Raw genomic sequence first — 17,071 nt, forward strand, 5'->3', positions numbered from 1 at the left:
CTCCAACCATTAACCCAGCACTGCTAAGTCCACCACTAAATCATGTCCTTAAGTGCCTTTATACATATTTTAAATATCTCCTGGCATGGTGACTCAACCACTTCCCCAGGGAGCCTGTGCCAATGCTTGACAACCCTTTCACTGATGAAATCTTCCCTAATACCCAGCTATACATCCCCTGGTGCAACTTGAGGCTGTTTCCTCTTGTCCCATTGCTTATTGCTTGGGAGAAGAGACTGATCCGCACTTTGCTACAACCTGCTTTCAGGTTGTAGAGAGTGGTAAGGTCAACCCTCAACCTCCTTTCCTCCAGGCTAAACAACCCCAGTTGCCTGAGCTGTTCCTCCTAAGACCTGTGTTCCAGACCCTTCACCAGCTTCACTGCCCTTTTCTGGACACACTCAACACCTCAATGTCCTTTGTGTAGTGAAGGGCCCAAAAATGAACACAGAATTTGAGTATACTTGCACATACGTGACTGGTGTAGATCCCTGGAATTGTTGAGAGCAGTTATTCACATTAGAATTAAAATGACAAGATGTGCTTCTGCTTTGCTCTGGGTTCTGAGCAGTGTGTCTTAATAAAGGTATTTTGTAGTGCATTGTGTGCATTTCCAGGTGGGAAGCTCTGAAATGCTTGGTGTCCTAAGGTAGAAAATGTGTGTAAACCAGAACAGGCCCTCCTGCGGCTAACAAATCCTGCAAGAGAATCAACTGTGGTGTGTTTCAATAAACAAATTACTACCAGGTAATTCTCCAAGGCTGTTAGCTCCATGTCTGTTTAACAATCCTATTAATTATGTGAACTGCTATTTTCTTCTAGTGTATTTTTCTTCAGTTTTATACACTTGGTGAAAACCAGTACTAATTGCAGAAATATTACTACTTGCTAACATTTTTGTCCCTGGAAGTTGTTGATATTTCTTTGGGTGTAGGTAGCTTGTATACGATGTGGAAGAAACAATTTAGGAGATCTAGAGAATGTGCTTGTACACATGGAGGTTCTGAAGGAAATACTGATGTAGAAGCCCAGTTTTCTGAAATAAGTGATGTACAAACTGTCTTATTTGCAAGGCAATGCCTACCATGAAGGCTGACAGCTCCTGCAGCTTTTTCAGGACCAACCTATCACTTATCCATAGCAGCTGGGTCGCATATCTTACCCTGGTACCAGTTTCCCTTGGTCTGGTGTGAAGAGCAGGAACATATCAGTGTGTATCAGGAATAGTGTGGTCAGCAGGACCAGGGTAGTGATTGCCCCCCTTTACTTGGCACTGGTGAGCCCACACCTCGTGTTCAGTTCTGGGCCCCTTAATTCAGGGACAACATTGAGGTGCTGGAGTGCGTCCAGAGAAGAGCAGTGGAGATGGTGAAGGGTCTAGAGGGTAAGTCCTGGGAGGAGCAGCTGAGGGAGCTGGGGTTGTTTAGCCTTGAGAAAAGGAGGCTCAGGGGGTACCTTATCACTCTCTACAGCTACCTGAGAGGAGGTTGTAACCAGATGGGGGTTGCTGATCTCCCAGGCAACCAGTGACAGGATGAGAGGAAATGGCCTCAAGCTGTGCCAGAGGAGGTTCATGTTGGACATCAGGTGAAATTCCTTCACAGAAGGGGTGTTTAGACATTGGAACAGGCTGCCCAGGGAAGTGGTGGAGTCACTGTCCCTGGATGTGTTCAAAGAAAGACTGGACGTGGCACTCAGTGCCCTGGTCTAGTTGATGTAGTGGTGTTTGGTCATAGGTTGGACTCAGTGATTTCAGAGGTCTTTTCCAACCTAGTTAATTCTAGTGATTCCATATGAAACGACTGTAGCCTCCTTCCTAGACACATTCTTCCTATCCCCTTCCAGCCCTAAAAGCTTCCACAAAACATCATAGAAGACTGGGTTTTTTTCTTCTTTTTTTTTTCCCTTTGAAGAATAGTCAGGATATGTGCAATTTTTTGCTTTAGTCTTTTACTACATGCTGTTTTCTTGCTGGTGACCCTCTCTGTTTTCTCAAGTTTTTGGCTTTGTCCACATTATTATTCATTAGTCCCTATCTGTTCTTAATTATAAAGTACAAAGCTCCTTGTCATTCTTTAAAGTTATTTTTTAAATTAAATTATCCCACAACCGTTATCCTTTTCTTGCAAATGTAAAATTTTTTGATGAGAAAATTATCCCCTTTTGATACTTCAAAGAGAAATCTTTAAAGCTCTGAGGTACTTCACACTCCTAACCACACTGTAGAATTAAGAGGTAACTAATTTGACTGGAGCTTGCTTTATTACAAACCAAAGTCATCACATTGGCAAAGATGAATAAAATCTGTAAATTTTTGCATGGTACCATGAGGGCCTAATTTAGGTGATGGAAACTTCATGAAAATCTTTGTGTTGTAAAAATTAAGAGCAGACATGAATTATTACAGTTGCTCAGTATAACTTAATAGGATGGAAACTCAGTAAGCTTCTGTAATTTGGTTGCTCTAGAGTCCTGTGGCCATACCACAAATTTCTTCATGCCTCATACCATGGATTTCTTCATGCCCCATGTACAGCATAGCCTGCTGCAGCCTGCCTGAGAAATGGGACAAGTGTGCTTAGCTAGGAGTTGGATCCACTATAGTAAGATTATCCCAAAGCTATACAGACCTCAGCAAGCAGCTATTTTAAGCAGGGAATAACACAGAGCAAGAGCAAACAGCCACAAAACATGTCCAGCTGTCTCCAGTTCTAGAATTCCGGGGTGGACAGTGTTGCTGTGGTGTGCTTACCATGAGCCTCAGGTAGGACAAATCCCTTTCTTCTCCCTTCACCCACTGCTTTCTCTTTTTTTGGACAATTTTAATAGTTTAATGAATACTTTAGAGTATAACTGTATGTTTTAGTCCTAAACTTGGCTTGCAAAGAATAAATCATAAGGCTACTGGAAAGAGGCAGGGAGTTATTTCCAACATAATTGTTTCCACAGGAAAACCATACCACCTGGTATGTATTTGCTCCATTCTAATAGTCTCCAGTGGTTTAATGTGATATATTCAAATCAAACCACTAAGCCAAAGTTCGTACAGCATTTGACAAAATATATTCAGAATAATGCACAGCACTTTTTCTATATTCCATCAGCTCTTTGGTTTCTTACTCAAATGCTACCAGTTCACTGCTGGATATGTGCCAGTGCGCTGCTCTTGGGTTGGACTGCCATGGCACACTCAAGCACTTTATCAGTTGCATGTAGAGGAAATGAATCCTCTACCTCTTTCTTGTATCCCTGGGCATGACTTTCTACTTGAACTATAAACATTGTCAAAGATAGGGTGAGGGGATTTGAGAAGAGTCTGCAGTTTCCTATTCTTCATGCTGAGAGTTGAGTGCGTTTTTATTTTGTGAATGCAGTCTTATGCCTTATATAGAACCCCCTTTTGTTGAAGTGCCTTCAGCATCAACCCTACACCCAGAATCAGAAGGGATAAACATGTCTGTGTCCAGATGCAAAACTATCTACTTCAAAAACTCACAAATGGTCCTGCAATGAAAATTATTATTGCCTCTTTCTTTATTGACTAAATGTGGTTAACATCTTAGAAGAGTTTTCCATTAAAGTGAAATTATGTTACATGCTGAGAACTAGGACATAATCTTTAATTCTGTCTGACTAACACTTTGAAATGGAGTACTTTCCCCTGCTATACTGGTGTACTGTTATTTATTTTTCTGTGATGGAATATTATGATCACATATATTATAAATCTTTCCTGAGGGAGATTTTAGTGACTTAAAAGTGCTTATCTGATCAACGTACTCATCTGCAGCCAAAAATCCAAATACAAAGTGATTATTTTGGAAAGCAATCACAAGTAAGTTAAGCACTTTTTGGATGCACTGAGAAAGAAGATAAAAATATGAATTATTTTAAGGATTTTAACCACAAATCAGTAAGGAAGCTTGGAATAAACTTCTATTCTCAGCATCTCAGATGTAAATAAATTAAAAATCTTAGGTATGAAGTTCTAAATTTTTTAGACTTAAATTTATGTGCTGTTAATTGGATATGAGAGTTGGTTCCTACTGAATGTACTTGCAAAGAATTTTGAAATAAATGAAGTAAATAGTGACAAAACCTCAGTGAAGTAACATTAATGTGTAGCTCTTTCCACTTCTCCTTCCTTTTCACCTTCCTTCTGGATCAGAATATATGAGAAAAAGATTATAGTGAAGAAGGAGGATTTAGTAAAATTAAAGTATAAAAAACTTTATAATCTTCTGCAGTGATCTTCATGCTGACTTGAAAGGAACAGAACAGACTCTTCACACCACTAGTGCACTAGTCTGGGATTTGACTGATCATCACAAGAGGTCACTTCTATGAAATGCATCAATATTGGCATCAAAAGCCACAAGCATCTAAAACTGAATTTGCTGAAAATATTTTAAAATAATTTAGGTTATTTTGATTTAATGGCAATTTGACCAAACACAGCAGTCAAGGTTGTAGGCTTTATTATCACGGTCATAAAGGATATTTTAGCTGTGATGCCTGTTTTCCCATTTAGCCAGCCAGATCCTTTTAAACTGAGTTTTCTTATTCTGAGTTTTTAGAGCACTGGAATAGTCTTGACTTGTACCATAGAAGGCCGCTCAGGAAGCAGCAGGAGGTTTCTGCATGTGTCTGTCGGTCCGAACCACCAGGGGGGACTCATTCCTCATCTATAACTTTACTGCAGCAAGTATCTGAAAACAACACCAATGCTTGGACCAGGTCTAGAAAGTCAGTTCAGCAGAGAGCTGGTCTTCGTTTATATTAAGAGAACTTTTATGTAAAATCTTGTCAATCTGCAGTGCTCTTTCCACTCTGCCCGTGAGTGCATCAGCCACCCAAAGCACTGGGCAGCAACGCCAGACAAAGTCTGGCCACAGAGGGATGCGTGTTCAGCTGGGAAGTCCTGTATATCAGTGGGGTACGGTCAGTGCCGCCTCCTGCCCGCTGCAGACTGACCTGGGACGTGTGCTAAACCTCTTGGACTGACAGAAGACTCAGCAGAGAGCCTGGCTTGTCTTCTCACTGATTAAACTCCTTCACACCACTGGTCATGGCTTTGTAGTTGAAAGGAATTTTTTTTTTGGCTGTACATGCAAAAGGTAGCTCTTCTTTAGTAGCTGCTTCATTGCTCCTTTGCGGCTTTCTCACTACTCCATTTCTTTTTTCCAGCTATTACTGCCTTCCTGATTTATTTCAATTCCACTGCATGTCTTACTATTTTTAAGAAAAAATTGTCCATCTTGAAACAGAACTGTGTTATTGCTATGATCACAAAGGGCTTATATGTTTTATAGCATCCTGTTAACAGCAAAAATCTCTGTGTGATATATGTACTCTGGAGATCTGTCAGGAAAGTTAAACAATTTTGTATTCCCACTTAAAAGCCAAATGCTAGAAATTTCTTAAAAATCTTAACTCTATCAGACCAGGGGGACTCTTCTTGTGGTCTATAGAAGGGTTTGGAAATACAGAAGAGAATTCTCTAGCGGCATTAAATTTTCAAATTTTTATCTCATTTTGTGAATTATTACATGTAGTAGCTCATTAGTTGGTACTTTCAGGCACTTTTAATTGAATTTTCACCTTCCTTAACTAATCTGGGAACTACCCCATCCCTGGGCACAATCAGTCATGGTTTTGTGCACATCGTTATTCCTAAATTATCTTTTGTGTTACATGTTTAGACTTCTATAAAACAATTTTTTAATCTTCTGCTACTTTACCTTTATAATATGTAAAATATAACCCTGGTATGCACAGAAGTTGTGAGAATAAAATCTTTTAGGCGCTGTGATGGGGAATGGGGAGAGTTACAACAATTAAGTTGTTTTTGTTGTAATTTTTATTGAGTTTCCAGCTTAGCACAAACTCAAATACCTGTCTATTTTACATACTGCTTCTTTTTCTTAAAAAAAACCCAAACAGTTTCTGATCTAAGAGAAGTCAGCGGACATATATGTGAACCAATAAGGTAACTTGTGAGAAAATAATGTGCTTAATCTCTGTAAGTCATTCTTCCATTAAATTTGGTAGATTTCTGTATTTCATTATCGTGAGAAAAAAAATTTAGTTGTGTTTCCTGTCAGTTAGCTGCGGGTTCTGCTCTCTGGAATGAGGCATTAGGCTTAATTTGATCTGTTCCCGTAACTGGGACCAGCAGTACAGGCAAATATGTAATTCTTAGTGTAATTCACTAACAGACAGAAATAATGGCATGTATCTAATACCAAAAGTGCTTTAAGAGGGTTTTGTTTTGTTGTTTCAAACTTGAGTATCAAAGTCTGTGACCTGGGGTGTTGTCAGCGTCGCAGAATAAAATCAGGTTGTAAGTTACCTTCAGCTGTGACAGATTCTGTGTTCTTACAGAAACATGCCAGTCAAAACTGGACAGCCTGTGTTAGTAATTGACTCATGTTTGGTGTCCCCCTGGCCCCAGGCCTGGGCATGGCTCTGTGCTCTGGGCAAACCATGCAGTGCTGCTTCTCCAGCAGAGACTGTGGGGAAGAGTGCGGGAGAAGGTGGCAGAGAGACTCTGGGAGGCAGATGTGGGAATTATCAGCTGTAATTTTATTGATTTTTGAATTTGTTCCCACTAAGAAGTATAACTGTGATAGATACAACTTTGAAGGTGGTATCTGACATCATGCAGGACATCAGTGGTTCTACTCAATAACGTCAGATGGTTGCATTCAGCTCCATTTGAAACACATCCTCTAATTACATTCCTCCAGATTTCAGGTGTATTCGTAAAGCACAGTGAGCTTTGTAAGAAATTTATTATGGAAACTTGTGAGAGGTATTGACTACCATAAAAATAAAAGAATGGACTTTGTTTTCATCAATTATGGCTTTTTCTCTTCTTTAATATGTACAGGAAACTGTGTTTGAAATTGTGCCTTTAAAAATGTTAAACCTGATGAGTCAACTAAACTTGCTCTTTACGTGCTGCTGGTACTCATAATGTCATTTCACTTCCCCATTTCACACAGTTTTCCCTTTTGTTTTTCACTTGTGGTTTGAGCTGCATTGTCTGGGGAAAATGTAACAACAAAAGCAGGAATTCTTTTTCTTAACAAAATTTAGTGTGATGACAACTGACGGTGCTGCAGTTGGATTAACTAAGATTGCAGAGAATTTGATAAATAACAGAACTTTCCCTGAAGACATGTGACTGACGATGACTGTGCTGAATTTGGTTCCTCTTTCTCCTAAACTAAGTTTTATACCACTGAGTACTGAGCAAAAAGAAGTAACTATGTTTGGACTCCTTTTTTTAATTTTATTTGCCCCTGGAGTCAGTGAATTCCTCTGTACATCATCCGATCTTGAAATGTCATATACTTTTTGTGGTAAGTAAAAAATAGGTAAGACTTTTGTTAAATCTGCATGATAATTACTTTACTCTGAGAGATTGTGAATTTTCTTTCAAATTTGTTTCTTTGATGAATACAGAAAAGTGAGAAGAAATATACTTCTGTTATTAATTACCCTGTTATAAGAATTTTACTTCATAGACATAAATATTACCACAATGCTGGTTCCAGCAGCTAGGAGAGAGAGAATTTTATTCTCAAGTGAAGTAGACATGTTTTGGTTCAGGAAATATTAGAAGACAATGGATTTAAACTTGGATTTAAACTCTGCTGTATAAATTATGCCTATTGAATTAACCAGTATGTTACAATGAAAAGCTTCAAGTATGTGGAAAAAAAAGAGGGAATGTGAGATTTTGTCAGGCTGGGAAACCAGTCAGGCTCTGGGACAGCACAGTGTGTCCTTTCTTGCCATAACTGTGTCATGGGCTGATATTTTGTGTGTTTTAAAAATTCTAGGTGGGTCACTCACAGAGCAAATCTACTCAAAGGTTCATTTACATTATCCTGGAAAATATGCTGATATCTTAAAAACATTTTTAGCTGTTGTCAGCATGATTAGTGTAAGTAGGGATATTTTCGGCAGAAGACCATGCTGACTTAATGCTAGTAAAAAGTTTTTATGTCTTCAAAAGAGAAATAAAGGTACTTTTGTCTGGTTTTTGTGTGCAAAAGATCATCAACCAAACATTGACTTCTCTTGTTACTTAAAGAAATATGATATTGGTTTTGCCCTTTGAATGTAAAAATAATAATATAATTTAAAATACATATTTAATATTTAATACATATATTGGTTCATTTTATAGCATATACCTTATATTAAATACATTTAAAAATATGCATGTGTTTTTTGTGTGTATAACTGTATATTCTTATTATTTTTATGGAGAAGCCTTTTCACACTATCAATGTGAAATGCTTTTTTTCTGTAGATTCTACACCTCATGCTTTCACATTTCATCTGGCACCTTGCAGCATGATGAACAAACCTGTCTGGAAGGCTGCTCTTACCTGGATTCCAAGTGAGTCTCTCTTAACTAGACAATTATATTCTGAAAATGCTGAAAATGAAATACAACTGAAAAACGGACACTTTATCCTAAATGCCAAATGATTTAGGAAATCAGTTTCTCGAATTAAAAATGGAATGGATAAACTGTAGCGATGGACAGAAATGATGATTTGCGAAAATGTGTTTGAGTTTCACTTGGAGCAGTTACCAGAGCCCTGCACACAGACTGTCACTGTACGAGCAAATCTGAGACAGTTTAGGTGTATGTGCATTTTGCTCTTCTGGCCTGGAGAAGATCCAGGAAGATCCAGGTCTTTCAGAGGAGAGAGAGTATCATCAGGCCATCCAACTATGGCAGGACTTCTATGAAGAATATGCATGTTCCAGAAGCTGGAAATGGTACTGGATTTTGTGTGCAAACCTGGCTGTAATCTTTAGACCCAGTGTTAATTAAGCTGGCAAGCTCAGCTAATGAAATGTCCAGGAAATGGCTGTATCATAAACTTCACCTTCTGGACTAGGTTTCCTTCCCTGGAAAGATCTTTAGGATGGCTACTGGCATTCACGATCAATTGTTTGCAACACCTGCTTAAAACTAAGGTCTTCATTTGAGCACGTTTAGGTTAGCTGTGAAGCTGAGTAAACTCTGTTTTCTTTACTGAAGAAGTGAAAACAGATTTTGAAATTGTTCTCCCAAATACTTTTTAAGAATAATTTTTTTTGTTGTTGTTGAAAACAACAATTGCTTTTTGATTTTTTTCTGGAAGTAGCAGTTTTCAAGATTTATACTCTTTTAGTTTTGGGGGGAGTCTTACAAAAATACTGCATTTCAGCAAAATCTAGTTTTTATCTAAGTAGCAGGTCTCCATATACATTTTTTTCTCCCCATCTTTTACCATTTTCTCACTTGCAATGTTTTAATTAGGAAGTGACATCCAGTTTTTGAAGATGGTCTTCCATGTCTGGTATGATGATGCCAAAGCACTCATCTGGAAAGAACTCCTTTGCAGCGGAGCTGACGATGAATACTCAGTGTGCGGAACGCTGAAAGGAGGTTGGTGTAAAAATACGTGGTGCAATCAACCCATGCAAACAGATTTTTGTCTCCACAATCTAGACCTTGCTTGGCAGGCAGCAGACCTCAGAACAGGCAGCTCTCCAGTGCCAGCACCCCATTAAAGTAGAAAAAGTCCAAATTCTATGTTTTAACATCCTTGTACTGCAGTTTTCATCTCCATAAATGAGGATTACTAATATCCTTCATCTCATTATGACACTAATTTTTAACATCTCTAAAATGACATGGGAAGACTGCATTTGACTGGACTGAACAGGAAACTTGAGAGGTGATGTAGGCACTACAAATATCCAGAACAAAGTTTATTTAGATAAGTATCTGGATGGGTTTTTTAAGAGATTCTGTACACCCAGGTATGATGCTTTGTTTTTGTTTTTAATAGAGAAGAGTCGATCCTTTGGTAGGGGCTAACACACATTAATATGACACAGGCTCAGATGCAGAGAATTCAGGCAGGATGTCAGACTAAAGGCCAAAAAGACCTGTAAGTCTGTGTTTTCCTTTCTTTAAAAATCAGTATCAGCTCTCTTTGGTTACCATTTGAGGGAACTACTATTTCAAGTTAAATTACTGGAGTTATCACAGTAGGATGTGTCTGGAGGAGATGTTGCAGGAGCACTGTGCTTAAATTTCTATTTTCTAATGTGGTTTCAACAAATAGTCAGAGCTCTGAGAGAAGAACCAGGTGAGGGCTTTATCAGTGAAAGTGTAAATGGCATTGGCAACTGCTGCTGAGAGATATGCCATATTGCTTTGAAGTTATTTAGGCAGTCTGATTGATGGCTTTATGGTTAAGTAACCTTTTGTATTATAATTATCTCTGTTTTACAGAAACACTTGTAGCAGCATTTGACATTAAAGGTTCAAGAATAACGTTTCCAAAGGTACTTTTCAACATTTTATATAAAGAAATAATAATAGTAAAATCACATACTTACTGGTATATTTTTTTCTGAAGGGAGATGTTCACCTAAACTGTAGAAAACAGAAGAGGAAATGTCAGAAAACTTTTTTGTAAAAGAAGTGATGACACTAAAATGGTAGCATCTCTGAAATGGTAGATGTTCTAAAGTTATTATTCCTCTGTCATTTCTCCTTTATTTTATGAAAGGAAAGACCAAAGAAATTAGTTAGTCATTTTACTAATTCAATTTTGTTTGGTAAATTACTGTCTTTCCTTTTACCTGTTTGAGTAAATCCATTAATATTCCTTCTGCCCATTTCATTCTTTATTTTACATTCTCTTCACTTGCTGCTCTCTTATTCCATGAAACCATTTGAAGAGGGGTAACAATATCCAAAAAGTAAAAGCAGTGCTCCACTGTTAAACCAGGAGCAGCATCAGTCCTCAGATTAAGCCATTCTCATCCAACAACTGCCTCATCAGCTGCCTGAGCTTTTTGAAGGCCCTTATCACCCCTATTAATCCCTAAAAATGTCACTAAGGAGCTCCTACTGGTCCAAAATCTCCAGCACTCCCTTCAGCTCATGGGCCTCCAACAGTGGACTCCATCCAGTCCAACACCTCTTGTAGGCCCAGAGCTGGTAGTGGACAGGAGCATCCTCTGCCATGAGCAGTCCTCCTATAGATGAGGAACTTACAGCAGACCTGACACTTCCTGATGGGACTCTGCTAGACCGCGAAATGCTCTTCCTGAGTACTCTGGTCATGAGAAGAAAGTTGAGCACTATTTTTTTTTATGCACTCATGTATCTGACTATACCCATGATAACAATCCCTGATGGGAATCTGTCTTTTTCAGTTCTAATGGAAATCACCAAAACCGTTCCAATCAGCTACTTAGACAAGAGCAGGCAGCATTGTGCACTAATTATCTTTTTTTTCTCTTGCTCGTTTTAGGGCAATTATAGTGTTGTTGTGCAAGGATTCTCTGATGATTCTGAGAATAATATGGTCATATGCTTGAATTTCACCATGATAGTAAAACAAGATGCTTTCTGAGTGCAACAAACTCCAAATAATTCCAGAACACGGAGGTCACTTCTGTGAGCAACTGGAAGCCAAGCTGTGAAGTAATAAGCACACTAAATTTCCTGAGGTAGAATACATCATGTGCTGTCTGGAAAGCTATATGATATATAGTCTTACTCATTTGTAGCACAGCCGTAATCAGTTGCTCAGCCAATGAACGCAAAATCTCTGGGAATCAGGCATCCTGATTAATCCACAGAATGACCCTGACTGGATGTCAGGCTGGTACTGCATTTTGGTGCTGTGACTTGAGTTACAATAAAGTTGAGTCCTTCAGGCTGAGCTAAAGTAATCAAGAAGTTTTGTTTTGAAGTGCAAGAATCAGAAGTTCATCAGTACTCAAAATAACACAGCAATTGAATTTGGGAACCCTGTTGTGAGGTGGAGGTGGGGATTTTTTTTTTGTTTGCTTGGTTTTTTTTTTTTTCTTCTCTTGTAACAATAAAACTTGTTTGTACAGTCAATTGAAGAGATGTTTTTTATTCTCCTGGTATTTTCTGATATTTCTTCAGATGTATCATATTCTTCTGCTCTGTTTACACCAAGCTGAAACAGAGGAGTAACAATTCGTTATGTGGTAGTCGCTGGTGTGGATAAAACTCAAAGTGGAACACGTTTCCAGTTACACTGATATGGTACAGCTGAATTTAGCCATCCAGAGATGCAACTGCAGCCTCTTAGAATGTTTTTAGCTCTTGCTCAGAGTCCGAGGAGCAGAGGCTACACAAGCCATGTCCTTCAGAAGCAGGAGGATGGTTGTCACCCAACAATTTGATCTATTCTCAGTTATTCCTCTGAAGCATGTCTAAAGATTTCCTGTCGCTTTTGCCCCCTGGACAGCTGACACTGAGTACCCACCTGCCCTCTCTGCTGCTCCTCCGCACCCAGGATCTTCAATAAGACTTTGGTGGAGTATGAGATTTGGTCCTTAGGAAAAGTGCTGTCCTTGCTGTCCTGTTTTCATCCTCAGCCCCCAGACAGCGGGGCTGGTGAACTTAACAAGTTCAGAGACTTTTCCCCAAATAACAGGACACTGTTGATGCTGCACTTTGTGCTGGCTACTAGTTTGTGCTGTGTCTAGCAGATTGCTTACAAATGCCTGGAAAAAATTAGAAGCCAGAACAAACCAACCCTCTTTCAGACTGCTAAATACCAAGCATGAAAATTAGGAGACATGAAGATTTTAATCTCACTTTACACGTAACGAAAGATGTTTTTCAAACTTGGTATCAGAAAACTCAACAAAAACACCCATACCCGAGTTTGTAGATACTCCATTTAAAACTTGGGTTTAATATGGGTAGTTTGGCTACATAAAGCAAAACCATTGAGAGTCAATAAAAACAGAAGTAGAACTGCATAATGATTGGAAACAAGAAGCCATGATTACATCTAAGTGATGGTGGCAAAACATCTGTGCTTGCATTCAGACTGCAGATCATTCCAGGAGTAGTCCAGGATGGAGTATTGCAGCACTTTCTGTTTATGTTTGAGATTATTTACTACAGTTGTGATCAATTTATTCCTGATCTGAAATATCAGTCAAAAAGCAGTCAGAGGGCATGATAAGAAATATCTACCTTTCTTCCTCTGTTTAGCTTATTTCAAGTAGTGTCTGTTTCAAATTACTGGCCTAAGGAACAATGTTACCTTATGATGTCCCTGTGCGTACATTTGCCGGCATCTAGCAACCACAAGTCTCAAAACCATCTTTAGTGACAAGGTGTCCTGAGATTTTTGCTGGCCTGGATTATTTGGGGTGTTAGAAGAAATGTTTTGTTTATTAAGCAGCAAGTAACACAAGTAGGAGAGATTAACAGCTCCTGGAGATCAAAGACATTCATGTGCTCTATTTCAGATAAGCATGTTTTAATGCTTTATGGATGTTGCAGAAAATTTACAGTACTTGTAAAGGCCTAAATAGAATTTCTGTCTCTGAATAGAGACATTTACAGATGAACATATACACTCAGTATCTTGCCTTGCAGACTTTTATAATATAGATCTTCAATTGAGGGGTTATAATTTTACATACCAGCTGATAGGATTGCAAGGCAGGGCGCAGGAGCCACACTTTATAAAGCAAAGACTTCAAAGGCCTCAAGCTTTCTCCTTCTATGACTGGAAGTTTCCACTTATTCCAGTGCTGGTGACTGCCACACCATGCTCTCCCCTGGTCTAGAGGAGACAGATTTTGTAAAGTGTCAGATCATGCTAACAACTTACCCTGAAATTGCTGTGATGCTGTAGGGTGAAGGGCTGAGCTGAAGGCAGAGCTTTGCTCTGCATGTCTGGTTGCTGGGACAGAGCTCTTAAAAGGCTTTCCTTCCTTCCTTCTGCTGTTGTCCAGAGCTGACATTTATTTCCTTTCCAAATTTCCCTGAGCCCATATTTGGGGCTCCACAGCAAGTAGGAGTCTACTTAGGATGAAGTGAGCTACCTGGGCTCTGTAAAGACTGATCTGAATGTTTCCCTTTTCTTCACTTTATTGGTTCAGTAAACTTCGATCCATTTTTTTACTTCTTCATTTTCTCCCTCTGTCTAGAGTTGGAATGATGTGAATACTGTGAAAAAAAACATCAACTAAGAATTTCTTTCTTTAAATATTCTATGAGAGCTACATGCCCTGAGATCCTTGTATTTTGCCAGGAGTTCCAGTGAACTGTGCAAAACCTCCTCCCGTAATTCACAAAAGTAATTCAAGGAAGGTTTGTGTTTGGCATATTTATGTGAAATTAATATCTAAAGCCTTCACAAATATCTCTTTTTCTCTCCCTCATTACTGTTGTTTTTAAGAGGCTGTCAGGATTTTCTGCAGATGGGAAAATAGCTTTTCTTCACCCCCTCACCCTCTGTCACCAAATATGTAATTATAAGAAGCAGCAGTTCCTGTACAATGTGGTTTCCAATAAGAGTGCACACTTTTTGAGCTGTGTTATTACAGTTCTATTTGATAAAAGCAATAAAGCATACATAATTTCAAGTGAGAGAAGTCCTACTGACCACAATAACATGTACATTTGCTGGCTAAATTGTTACATCATTTGAGATAGACGCGCAAAGATACTTCCATGCAATTCAGATATTACAATAGCATCTCTTGTGTCCAGGGAAACAATCCCTCGGTCACTACTTAGCTTGGATGGCAAAAAGCACACACACTCATATGGAACAAATAAACTACATGGTGCCTGCAGCAAGAAGGAGTTGGATTTAATGATGCAGGAGATGTGTCCTGATCTGTGTTACAGGCATCAAAAGAGAACCATAGCAGCATTAATCCCTTCTGCACAATTTTTTTCTTGGTGGAAAATGCTAGCAATTGCCTTGGGAGGGTCTGTGTAGCACATTATGCTGAATGACTTCAGCGCCTTCGTTCTGCCTGTGAGTCCCTGCCAGCACGAGTGAGTTTGGGGGCAGCAGATGGGGTAGTGACATTTCTAATGGGAAGGGATAGGAGGGAGGGAGGGAAGAGAGGGGGTTCCTGCCTGCAGAGCTTAGGGGAGAGAGGACAGGAGAAAAGAAATTTGGAAAGTCTTCTAGCTGGTGATAGGAATGCCTGGACTTTGGAAATCCTGGATAATAGTCACTGTGCACAAGTATTGTTTTGTGGATCCCAGGCATCCTTGTAGATCCCTTGGCTGCTGTAGATGGGTATGTCCATAACCTCTTTTCTTCAAGATACGTTTTGCTACTGGCAAAAAGAGAACTTAAATATATGTATATAAAATACATATATTTAATATATATGCATATATATATATATGTGCATACTTGTGTTTGGCCAATTATGACAGCTTCCCAAAGATTCTGGATGGAAAGAAAAAACCCACAATATTTATATTTTTTTCCCCTTGAGCTTTAGCTTAAACAGCTGCCTTAGCTACAAGTATTGTGTTTTTAAATTCAAAGTTCTTGCTAAAATAATTTCTTACTGACATAACTAAGAAAGCAAAACTTTTAATAGCAAGCCTGGCTGTTTGCTCACAGGAGGGAACAGTCACTCATTCTAAGTATTAAGATTCCTGTCTGCCCATTTCCCTGTGCCGCACAAAACCTTCGAGAACTACAGAGTAGATGGTAGTTTTTTCTTGTAACTTCTGCCTACTGCACACATCCACTGAGTGTTTTGTTCTCTGAGAGGTTTGGCATCTCTACTGAAGAAGTACCTCCATACTGATTATGAAGTTGGTTTAATTCTTGAATACATTCTGTTCAGCCACATTCCATTCAGACTTTTCACTATATTACCCATAATTTTTGTGTTTTAGCATAGCAGTGCAGTTTAACAATTTCAGTAATACAACTTTAAAAAAAAAACAACAACAAAACCAAATGCCATGCAATAAATAAACACAGAAAACAAAATTTTAGAAATATTTTTCTGAAAGCAATAGAACTGCAGTATCTGTCCTTCATTTACAAGATGTCTAAAGGAGGCAATAATAAAAACATAGTGCATATGAGAGTGAACTGTTTTTCATTTTGACCCTGAAGTAATTTGACCCTGTTTTAGAATGACATGACTTTATTTCACATCTGAATATCAGCTGAACAGACTGGTAGTTATCTTTTCTAATCCTATATCACACTGAAGTGATGTGCTCCATGTCAGTGGATATTGCATGTAGTGGAATTTTCCTTATATCTATAAAGCATTAAAGATACTTTCATGACACTGATGTAATGTAGACAGAACAATGAACATCGTTAATGAAAGTTTCACAGATGACTGTCAGCAGGAGTATTCCTTTCTGATTCCCCAAGCTACCTTCCAGTGATTCTGACTGCTACTTATACAGTTTCTCTAACCTGTAAAAGTTTTGGTAATTTTAATATTCTAATTAAGGAGGAAAAGGGATCATTAGAAAAAAAAAATCTAAAGTAATATCTTATCTAGAACAATCCAAAATATTAAAACAAAGAAACAGTACTGTCGGATGAGTAAAAAGGAAAAAAGTGGTTGTGGGAAATAAATAATGTTGATAACTTCAGAATGTTGCGTATTTATTTTCACAAAATAACTTTTAAAAAAGGAGGCTTCAATTCATTTAAATTTGAGATGCTTCAGCAAATAAATATTTTTCTACTTTTGTTTATGACAAATAGGTATTATTCAAGCAAAGATCATTATGCCACAAAATCACTGTAATTTTGCTGACAAACCAGGACTCAAGCTGTGATGGTTGTACTCATACTAGCATCTACTTGACAACTGAGCTGTCCTTTTGGGTACAGGTGCACAGCCCAGTTCTAAATGACTTTATATGCCTTCTTTTGGAATTGATGAGCAAAGGGCAACATTACAACTGTGTGAAGAGTACAACAGGAAGCAAATTGTCAGGGAGAGCAGATCAAACCATGTATTTCAACTTTGTAAATTATAATTTTTTTTAAGTACTTCTGGTTTTATCAAAAGTACATGCTCTAACAAATAGAACAAATAGACAGACTCATATGCCTCCTCCTTATGCACCTTTAAGAGTATATGGATAGGTACCGAAAATTTAGAATAAAATAATACAGTGATAATCTCATCCAACTGTCTGACCATTCAGTGTTGATCAAAAGCTAAAGCATATTTTTATGGCACC

At 38.4% G+C, this 17,071-nt stretch overlaps 1 protein-coding gene across 3 annotated transcripts; it reads left to right on the plus strand.

Moving 5' to 3' along the window:
- Positions 1-1,761: 1,761 nt before the first annotated feature.
- LY96 (lymphocyte antigen 96) lies at positions 1,762-11,946 on the plus strand. 3 transcript variants are annotated; one of them, XM_010405080.4, is made up of 6 exons: positions 1,762-2,764; positions 4,248-7,367; positions 8,327-8,416; positions 9,332-9,460; positions 10,316-10,368; positions 11,346-11,946. In XM_010405080.4, exons 2-6 carry the CDS (start codon positions 7,196-7,198, stop codon positions 11,445-11,447), a joined length of 546 nt encoding a protein of 181 aa, XP_010403382.2. In that variant the 5' UTR covers positions 1,762-2,764; positions 4,248-7,195; the 3' UTR covers positions 11,448-11,946. The 3 variants fall into 3 exon arrangements, with proteins under 3 accessions (XP_010403382.2, XP_019144569.2, XP_020439699.1); XM_019289024.3 differs by having other exon boundaries at positions 4,578-7,367; XM_020584110.2 differs by lacking the exon at positions 1,762-2,764 and having other exon boundaries at positions 2,774-7,367.
- The last annotated feature ends 5,125 nt before the right edge of the window (positions 11,947-17,071 follow it).

This window comes from Corvus cornix, chromosome 2 (assembly GCF_000738735.6).
Source record: "Corvus cornix cornix isolate S_Up_H32 chromosome 2, ASM73873v5, whole genome shotgun sequence".
Taxonomy (NCBI): domain Eukaryota; kingdom Metazoa; phylum Chordata; class Aves; order Passeriformes; family Corvidae; genus Corvus; species Corvus cornix.

Bases quoted from the DNA above. Each gene is read 5' to 3' on its own strand.
- LY96 (XM_010405080.4), top strand. From the start codon at position 7,196: ATGACTGTGCTGAATTTGGTTCCTCTTTCTCCTAAACTAAGTTTTATA. The intron at 8,417-9,331 runs GTGAGTCTCTCT...TGTTTTAATTAG, and splicing joins TGCTCTTACCTGGATTCCAA to GAAGTGACATCCAGTTTTTG. The intron at 10,369-11,345 runs GTACTTTTCAAC...TGCTCGTTTTAG, and splicing joins CAAGAATAACGTTTCCAAAG to GGCAATTATAGTGTTGTTGT.